Below are 10,395 nucleotides of genomic sequence, written 5' to 3'. Positions count from 1 at the left end.
GGTTGTAGTGAGTTATTTCACATGATGCAAAAATGAAGCTTTTTGTTGATGAGCTTCAAGATGTTGATGAGCTTCAAGATGTTGTAGCATCCTGTAGGTGCAGTTGAAGTGCCTCAAGATGTAGGAGTAGTTTTTTTTCATGATGCATATGTTAGGCATCGAAAAAAGTTTAAGTCTGTATGAAACTTGATTCGTATGCTGTGACTCCATTTTCGTAATGAAAATGGGGGCCGCGTGGCCCTTCTGATCGAAAAAAAAATACTCTATATATGATGATGAAGCATTATTCCTATTATTCCAAATGGAAGTAGAATTGACGTTGCAACATTAATACTGTATGTTTTTTTCTGGCAGAAAAAAGCATGTCATGAATCAGTCCAGTCTGTATGGTGATAGCAAGGCAATGCTGAGATTCATCAGCATCTGTAGTTCATCGCCTTCCTTGACCAGCGCCTCCGCCCCCGGTATATGAAGAAGAGCAAGCCCGCAGTAGCCCCAGGCCTCGTTCGCCTCGTCCACACATTCAGGCAGCTCGAAGTTTAGGGGCCCGTCGTTGTCTTCGTCCTCGCTTCTCCTGTCACCCTGGTAGTCCCTCATCAAGGCGTCGCAGAAGCTGAGGATGCCCGCGGTGGCCGTGTAGTCCAGCTCGCAGATTCTGAGATGGCGTGCTGTCGTCGACGTGCTGTTCTTGGTGCTGTGCAGCATCTTCTTGACGTTGCCACCGGCGGTGACAACACGCTCCTTGAGGATGTCGACGGGTATGAGCGCCAAGTCGCGACGGTCCTTGGCGTCGGCGCTCCGGTTGTCGGAGAGGAGGGTCGAGATGCAAAATTCCGCGGTCACGTAGTTGTAACCTTCGTTGTAGCTCTTGGACCAGTTCGAGGCATTCTTGCACGCTTCCAGCATGAAGTCAGTAGGCTTGGGCTTCTTGCCGCCGACATCGCCGCTGCTCTGAGCGGCCATGGCTGAGGAAAGAAGAATGATGACGATGGCAGAGAAGACGGTGGTGGTCATATGTGATGTTGCCATTGCCGCAAGGCCTGCGAGAAGCCTTGAATTGGCTGGGTGTGGTGGGGATAGATGGATAGAGACCGATGCCTGAGGCAGAAATGGATGGATGGTTGGATGGATTGAGGTGATATATGCATAGGTATTTATACAAATCAGGTATAGTGGGGGTTCGTGAATGCAAGTATCCAGTTTGGCAGTGGATATCCAAAGGATTAGTGTATATTTAGTGCAGAGATATGTAGATATTTTGATGCTCACTTTGGATCTCCTGATATTAGTGCTAGTTGTATGCTAATGCAACACAGCTTGATAAGGATTTCGAAATGATCAATGTTGGTCTTATGCTTTTGCTTGCGCGGATGTGTTGGTGATTCATAAATGCAGTATACAGTTTGAACATAGGTATCAGAATGACTATTGTTTAGGTATGCACAAATATGTTGGTTCTCATTTTGGATATCCTCGTATTAATGCCTTCTCTATTCACAGATATGATAGGTGCTCATTTTCATGGCGTATCTCCATGTATTAATACAGACTGAACTTCCATAGATTTATTGAAGCAACACCTCTTCATCTTGGACACCTAAGATACTAATCAATGCGTCAGGGGAAACTATCACCTTTTCATCTTGATAAAAACAATTTTCTTCCAGATCTCAACTGCAAGAAGTTGCCATTTTGGTTTAAGATCGGTTGAGAAACATTGTTGTTCATTCTTCAGTGTTTGTTTGTCATTTGATTTGTACTTCCTCCGTCTGGAATTGGTTGTCGCTTAAATGGATGTATCTAGCATTGAGTATAAGATTGAAGATTGATTTAGACACACTGTTGTTATCTCTTCAATATTTGTTGATTAGCTCTTGTTCTCGTTTCATGGGAAAAACAGTAACCGAGGAGTATTTGTAACATGGATCTGCCCAAGTCTGACTCCAGAAAATAGAAAAAGCCCGACTCCAAAATCCCTGCAAAAATAAAAAGTCTGCCTCCTGAAATGTACTGCATGGATTTCACAGGAAACACTTGGTAACAAATTGTAAAAGAACTGCCTGCAAACCAAAGAGGTAGTCAAGGATTTGGCAATTCAGGGGACTAGAATGAACTTTTCGCTGGACCAGAATTCCCATGTACACCATCAAATCTGAGATGCCAAAGCACAAAGATACAGACTTGCCACAACAACCAACCAACGGTTACGACTTACATCAGCAGACGATTCCCCAGATGACAGTAAGGTGGGCAAACACTGGCAGAATTCAATTCAAACATGCCGGAACGGATCAAACTATATGGTCGGGCGCTCTTTATTTATCTCACAGGCGTCTCCGGATCCTCCAGGCAGGGAGGGCAATATGCCTCCTATATATATGGTATCTCCACTATGCGGTTCCATTGAACTATCACCTGACTGGACTCCTCGTCCATGGCGACTGATGCCTCAAGACATCTATGCCACCTCGCGCACCAGAGGTCAACCGTCTTTGCCCGATGACTGGTACACGGCGTCCATGATGCCATGGATCGTCGACAGGCTCAGGCCGGGGAACCTGTGAGGAGCATCGGGGCGGATCTCGATCTTGACGAACGGCCATTTCATTATGGAAGCTGCGCTGCGCTCCTCGGGGCCGTCTCCAACCGCGCAGAAGCGGACGTTCGGGCCGCCATGGCGTTCCTTGATCCACTTGAAGCACTGCAGCTTCCCCGATTCCCACGAGCTGTAAACTGCTCGTGCAAGGAGACAATTTGTTGCCATTAGTATATTTCAGGTAACAGATTCGCAGCTTGCAATATGCAACACAGATGAAGCGGTCGAAAACAGTTGTGACAACATTAGAGACGAACCATTATCTGATGAGACCACATCGTCCAGGCGATACAGCAAACATTTGGCAATGCTCGGAACCAGGGACCCTGAAGTAACTATGCAATTGATACTTGAAGATTTGACAACAGGCTCAGCTGTTGATTTACCCAGCGCTTCTTCCAGCAACTTATGAGCTGCATAGCAGGGGAACGGTATTGAGTATTCAAGCATACAAAATTGAATCAATAGTAAGCTTAGATTGTACATGTAATTCAGTTTTTTTAGAGTAGGCAAACAATTTCAGTGCAGAGAAAGGTTATTAAAGTTAACAAGAATGCTATCAAAGGATAACATCACTTGAACATATTTCCCAACCAACGGTACATACGGAAACCCAAAAACAAAATTCTAGATTGTAACATATTATTCATTACGTAATGTATTCTCTTGGTGGTAAACATGTATAGCATGATCATAGCATAATCTAGTGCGCCAAGAAACTGAAAGCACCCTCTTCTTTTCCACTTACTGAAAGTAGAAAATTCAGCAGTCTCTTGATTTGATATTACAGTTATTATCTTGGATTACATAATTTGCATTAAGCAGCGCTATTAGGCACTAGCCGACTTTTGGAAATAATACTTATAGCCACAATGGATGTCCACAACCTTTTTTGGCCAACCACAAACAAAATATCAGAAGTATCTCTTGATTGAATATTGATACTTTCTCATTAGTAAAAGAAGTTCCCCCAAACTAGTATGAATCAGAATACCTGAAGAAAGCCAGCCATCAGTATATTTGTCTGTTGAACTATACAAATCACTCCAGACTTTGAACATGCGGTGGTCCAGAATTTTTTGCAAACCCTGAAGAAACACCAACGCAGCTGAGCTTAGTAGTTCAAACATGACACAAACAGAAATAGTAGAATGCAGAAATTAATGACTGCAGCAATAATAAGTCCAAAAGTTGCAACTAAACTGAAGCTGAAGAGCATTCAATTACCAAATGATGGCAGGGAAGTGTTTATTCAGTTACGATGCTCTGAAAATACCCAGTACAGAACTTACGAGACCTCATATTTACTTACCATTTCTAAACCAAGTTTTTTGCTAAGATCTAAACCTCTGTACAAAAGTGCTTGCAATGAAACACAAAACTGCTGGTGAATCACTGCAGAAGGGGCATCTTACCATTGTTCTGGTGTCCACTTAATCTCATATACCTACTGCAGTTCAGCTGCCTGATCCTAATTTACAGAACACAGACACTTTCTTGACATTGCCCATCACCTCGATGCAAGACCACCCCCACCCTCACGGAAAGCCAAAAAAGGAAAAAAAAACTATGGTAACTATTTAAATACGGTCAGTGCTTAATATAAAGCTCTTGCAGAAATAACCAGATGTTTATTAGACTACCACGCAGTCTGGAAGCTCATAAGGAAAAAAAATCTTGACATCTCTAAACAAAACTGGATGTCTTGTGTTACAAGATCAGGATATGCACGTCGAAGGAGTTGTACGAACAAAAAGTTTGCACACTGAATTGCCTAACATAGCACTACCACTTTCTACACACCGTCGAAAATTAAGGCCAAGTACAAACATCACAAGGATTAGGCCTGAGCACTATCAACCAAATACCACAAAAGAAGATGTTGCTACAGAAAACAGAGACTGCTACTATATGAATTCACTCATCATGTTATATGAGTTGTTCAGTCATTTTCATGAAACGGAATGAAATATTATAGTTTTTACAAGAGTAATATGGACATTGGATGTCAGCATATGTAGAAGGTCACTTCTAAATGCAACAACACTGCTTAATCATTTAACAAAAGTTGAAGGAAATAGAGTGAGATAAATTAATTATTGTGACACCTTTGCATACTTGTCTCCAATAGCACGATGCCTGTAGGCAAGCTTCCTTTTATTCACATCATCAAAAGGAGAACTAAAGCAGTCGGCCTCAAAATCATATTTTGTCAAGTCTTTCCCATCATCATACTCATGTAAACAACTGAGATAGGGTTGATTGTAGTTCTCAATCTGCATACGTGAGAGAACAAGACTATCAGTAGATAGCAATGACATATAACATGGACACACATTGTAAAATGTGCAGCCAGATGGCCTATCCATATGCACAATGACGTGCATAGAGAAACACATTGCTCTAGTAAGCTGTCAGCAGACAAGATTTGAGGTGTCGACTGACCTCCTCATAGAAGAAGTGCTCATCGCAGAGTTCAAGAATGATGTTCTCCCAGCGCTTGCCTATTTCAGTACCTTTTTCATGGTCCTTGAGGCCCTCAAAATGCCCGGCAAACGACCCATCTAGCAGGGACTTGAGCAGAATAAGTGTTTCATCCAAGTCCCACACGTACACGTTGATAGGCTGATCTGCCGCGGCATCACCAGTCGAAGCTTGGCTATTAGCTGAGGCGGGGTCAACCTCCTCCATTCGGCACCTGTCGACAAACACAGATCACGTCACGCTAGAATCCACGATTGTACGGATGAGCTAAAATCAAGCAACGCCGTCAGTCGAAGGGCGCCGCTAGTTACAAAATATCATTCTTATGTTAACATGCACGCTTGCGCTAGACGGCAAGACGGAAGACCGCGCCCAATCCTGAAGCTCGATGCTATCATATACTAGACTAACTACATATGCCCCCTTCCATTCGAATGAAAAAAGAGGGCCTGTCCGAGAGGAAATAAAGAAAAGACAGAGCCGAGCTGTTTCAAGAATTCATTCCCCTTGTACAACCCCTGTTGTGTGTTGGGAATCATCGCCCCCTTTTCCCCGGAGCAAGGTGCTGCCACCTTCATCAGATCAAGAAGGATCCCTCTTATCCTAGACCTACGGCACAAGGCATTCAGTTGAACTGAACCCAAGTAAAGTATCCTCTGGAGTCTGGAATCAGCTGGCAATTGGTGCTTCCACAGGCCGGGCCGCAACGAATTGGATGGATTTGATTGGGGTGGGCTGGACTGGATTGGAGTACCCTTCCACCCCATAGAGATCTATTTCGGAGTAGATCGCCGAGGGCGAGCAAAGAGAGCACCAGAGCTAGACTGATCTCCCGCGATAACCCAATCCAGGCCAGCAGGTTAGGGTTCGCCACCAGCGCAGCGAGATAAAATCAATCCGGAACCCGGGCGGATCTGAACTCCAAGCCGGCGAACTAGAGAGGGGGGGAGGAGAACAGCCAAGAAATCTCCGTGCTCGGCATGTGGCTGTACCTGGCGGAAGATTCGGCGAGGACCAGGCAGGCGTAGAGGGGCGCACGGTCTCGGAGGATCCTACCACGGAGGAGGACGGCGGCGGAGGCGGTGGCGCCGGAGATGCGAAGCCGGCGGCGGCGGGAGATGGAGCTCTGACGAGTAGGGAGTAGTATGTTTTGTTGTTGCCCTGCTCTCTATAACTATAAGAGACAGGGACGGAGATATGGGGAAGAAGAAGTAACGTGGCTTCATCTCATCCGTTGAAAATGATAAATGCTTTTCGTTTGGCCTCGTGACCTTGCAAAAAGGAATTTGTCATATCTGCGTGCATGATTTTATCTTTCTTTTTCTTCCATCAAAATATACTTTTGAGGCGACCTTTTATTAGCTCGATCACCGCCCATGATTTATTTTTGTAGTAATGTGTGATCGACATCGTAGTTGTTTTGGGGGCTCATGGGCAATTCTTGTGTCATCGCAAGGCCAATCTAGACGTCGGCAGTCCGCATGAGTGATCGTATCTACCGTTTTGGGGGCTCATGGCTCTTTAGATGCTCACCGCCAAGCAACCTCTCTAGTGACCGCCTCAGTGCGTCTGTGTGTGGCTGACTGTTCTTGTGAAGCCAATCTAGCGTTTACGCCTAGAAGAGAACACCAAAACTATCAGTATGGCGTCACACGATCGTCAACTCTTATATGATCGCATGATTGGCATTGTCGCACCAACTCTTATAAGTGAGCAATACAAGATGTTTTACCCGCAAAAAAAAAAAAAAGCCTCAACGAGTTCGCGTGACCCCTCGTTGTCGTCTTTCCTTCCTCTTCGTGGTGGCCACATAGACCACGGGGATCCTTTCGCAGAACACAATATCACAGATGGATAGAATGCAAAGAGGTCAGAGTATTTGGTACCAAGAGGTTGGAGGGTCATATAAAGGTACGGGCAGTTATGCTCACGAATTTGATCAGGTGACGGTGACAATCACCTTGGTCAGAGGGGCCTAGTCGACAATCAAGTGGGAGAAGTGAATTTTTTTTGCCATTTTTATGCTTGGTTTTCGAGAGAAAACTTATGTAATAAAATTTAACTATCAAAATCTACTTCTTTAATGCATAGTCTGCAACGGGAGCAAAAACTATACCATGCCGTCTACATTGATTAAATTTATGGTCAAACCTAAATCTGAAAAAGTGCGGGTGCACTACATTATCGAAAGGAGGGAGTATCAACTAAGTGAGTCAATCGCGGCATGGCATGCATGGTGAGCTCCCTAAATTTGGTAAAAAGAATGGTGAGTCACTCGCCTGATACAACAAATCGGACAGTTTTGTCTACAAATGCTTTGAGTGACATGTAAGTTTTGTACACAGGACGATGAAGCTATTGGACAAACAGGGCACGTGGCAGGCCAGATAGGCCTATAACTTTTTGCAGCGCCTGTCGATGTCACGATGCAGACGTGACGTGTCACTTGCCCTGCTCGATCAGGTGCTTGAATCGGAGCCACGTCAGTCGACACGCTCAGCCACGCGTGATTGCACGCTTCCCTGCTACCTATGCTACACTAGAGTAGACTAGAAAGCCATTTGCTTAATCACTTTATGACTACGTCGTGACGATTTTCAGGTGACAGTGACTTATCATCAAGCAATTGTCGATATGCCCATCTCAAAACCCTTTTGAGACAACTTTCTCTTGCAAGTTGCATTTGATTCTCGCTTTCTCGAGTAATATTATATATACGTCGACTAGAGCCAAATTGTAGGCGCAATATTAGAGTTCAAAACAAAGGCAAAAATGTTTGGAAAAGTAGATACGATGGAGAAGTATCAGCCGGCTCCGGTACGGGAGCGGTGACATCGATGGGTCGACGGCTTGTTATGATGACGGCAATGGTCGTTCGGTGATCCATGGACCTCGATGTAAATTTTATTATGTTTGAGATCTTTTGTACTTCTGATGAATCTTTATAATAGATCTAATTTTTTTTGAGATACACTAGTAGAAAACAGGGCTTTGGTTCGGGCAGGGAAACTCATTACTCCCAGTTCAGTCACGAACCGGGATTCATGGGGACATTCGTCCCGGTTCTTTAGCCCAGGAGGGCCGGCCGGGGCCTCGTGGGCATTGGTCCCGGTTCGTATGGACCCATTTGTCCCGGTTCTAGGCACGAACCGGGACCAATGGGCCTCGCTCCTGGCCCACAAACATTGGTTCCGGTTCTTGGCTCGAACCGGAACAGAAGGCTGGTCTTTAGTCCCGGTTCTAACCACGAACCGAGACTTGAGTTCGACCACGCCATCGCGGTCCCGTGGTCATGCCAGCACACAAGCCGGCATAAAAAAAGGAAGGCGCTCGCGGCCACGAGATCACTCGTCGGTGAACTTGAGCATGTCGGCCTGCATCTTCTTGAAGCACGGCCTCTTCCTTGGCGACACGATGTTGATATCCACCTTCATGATCTCCACCCCGGTCATCATGCTCGTGAGAGCCACTTCTTTCGCCTTGGTCTTGGCGTTGGCGGCCTCGATCTCTAGCATCTTGGTTTGCTTCTCCGCCTCCATCTCAAGCATCTTGGCTTGCTTCTCTGCGCCCATCTCAAGCCTCCTCCTTTGAATCTCCATGAAGGCGTTCATTTGCTCTTCTTTGAAACGCCGGCGCTCCTCCTCCCTTGAGTTCTTCTTATTCATCATGCCCTCCACGCTTGTGATCAAGGCGTTTGATGCCGCATCCCTCTTGTCCTCCTTCTTGGAGTTGGTCTTCCCCCGCGGCCGTGCCAGCTCGCCCCCAACCTCCTCCACGGCTTGCTTCCCCCACGCGACTTGAGGGCGGCATATTGCACCTTGAACTTCTCCTCATCTTTGATGACCCTAAAGCAATGGGAGAGGTTGAAGCACTTGCCATTGTGTTGGACCTTGAATGCCTCCAAAGCTTGAAATGCCTACAAATATTTTCATGCAAGCATATTGGCAAATGGTAGGCAAATGAACATGCAAGCATAAACTTGATGACAGAAAAGAGGGCGGCTTGCTAGCATACCATGTCTTACATGCCGATGCCGCTCACGGGGCGGGCCTTGACACTCTCAAGAGTGGCACAAAACTTGTTGCACTCTTGTTGGATCACCCTTCATCGCTTCGAAATGGACACCCACCCGCGCGTGCTCATAATTTGGTAAGGCGGAAACTTCTTGCGCTCATGAAACTCTCGGTGGACACGAATCCAAAAAGTTGAATGCTTTTGTTCGCCGCTGGTCTTGGGGTCTTGTCCAATGTCTCGCCAACACTCGCAAAGAAGCTTGTCCTCGGCCGCCGTGTATGCCTTCGTTCGCTTGCTCTTGCGCTTCGGCTTCGGCCCGCCGGCTTGGTTGGCGAGCTCGTCCTCGAACAAAGGCTCCACTTCGATGTCGCACTCGTCCTCTTCCTCTTGCCCGTAGTCGTCCGGAAACTCGTGGTCAAGTGGGAAGCCGTCCAGGTCCATGTCGACCTGATCACGCATGAAGGCCGCCTGATCGGGATCATAGCCATCGGTCGGCGTGAACACCTCGCGGCCGTCCTGACTTTGTGTCTCGTCAGGATCGTAGCCAGCGGCCGGCACACCGCCCTCGAAGATGAGGTTCTGCATGTAGTCCTCGTCGCCGGCGGTCGGCATTCCCTCGAATAGGTTACGGGCGTCCGGTAGCACGTCGGCCGACATTTGCCTCGTGTGTTTCCTCGCGCCTCCCGATGACGAGCCATCGGCCACCGGTGTGGCGTTGAGGTCGATGGGCGTGGGCGCGGGCGTGGAAGGCGCCACCACGCTCACGTCGGGCAAGCACTCCCCGGAGAGGCGGGAGGCCTGTGGGTACACATGGAAGCCGGGCATCGGGGTGCAAGCCGACACGCAGGGCGAGTCGGGCAGCACCACCCGAGGAAACGCGGATGAGCCGGTGATGGCCGCAGCGGCCACGGCGGCGTTGACGAGGCTGTGCTGGCTAAGGGTTTAACCCTAGCATATAGAGCGCCTCCCTCGTTGCCGCTGCGACGCGGGCATTAGTGACCTCCTGCTGCGCGGTGGCGGCGACTGCGGCAGTCGCGATGGCTTCATCCCTCGCGTCCGTGGCGTGCCTCCGACCCTTCCTCTTGGACGACTCCCTTACCCGTTGTTTGGGCGTCAGCGCCTTCTTTGGCTTGGGCGCGACAGTGGTCTTGCGCGTTGCCTTTGCCGAAGGGGGCGGTCGTCATGCCGGACGAGGCGAGGGAGGCGAGGCCGGCGGCGGCGTCGAGGTCAAGGTCAAGGTCGTCGTCCATGGCGGGTGTGGGGCGGGAGCACGCGCACGGGCGGAAGGGTTTTGGGAAAAA

The 10,395-nt window shown here is 47.8% G+C and overlaps 1 protein-coding gene across 1 annotated transcript; it reads right to left on the bottom strand.

The window, feature by feature from the left end:
* Positions 1–2,076: 2,076 nt before the first annotated feature.
* Positions 2,077–9,919, bottom strand: LOC119329413. The gene is given in 10 exon segments (XM_037602457.1): positions 2,077–2,733; positions 2,854–3,009; positions 3,591–3,684; positions 4,705–4,872; positions 5,042–5,294; positions 6,073–6,248; positions 6,592–6,695; positions 8,231–8,316; positions 8,510–8,858; positions 9,220–9,919. Coding segments are annotated over 10 exon segments (2,337 nt in total). The 3' UTR covers positions 2,077–2,482.
* Positions 9,920–10,395: the final 476 nt, after the last annotated feature.

The sequence above is a fragment of the Triticum dicoccoides genome, chromosome 7A (genome assembly GCF_002162155.2).
Source record: "Triticum dicoccoides isolate Atlit2015 ecotype Zavitan chromosome 7A, WEW_v2.0, whole genome shotgun sequence".
Lineage (NCBI taxonomy): Eukaryota > Viridiplantae > Streptophyta > Magnoliopsida > Poales > Poaceae > Triticum > Triticum dicoccoides.
Note: the sequence above shows the minus strand (reverse complement) of the source record. Positions and strands in the feature narration are given on the sequence as shown.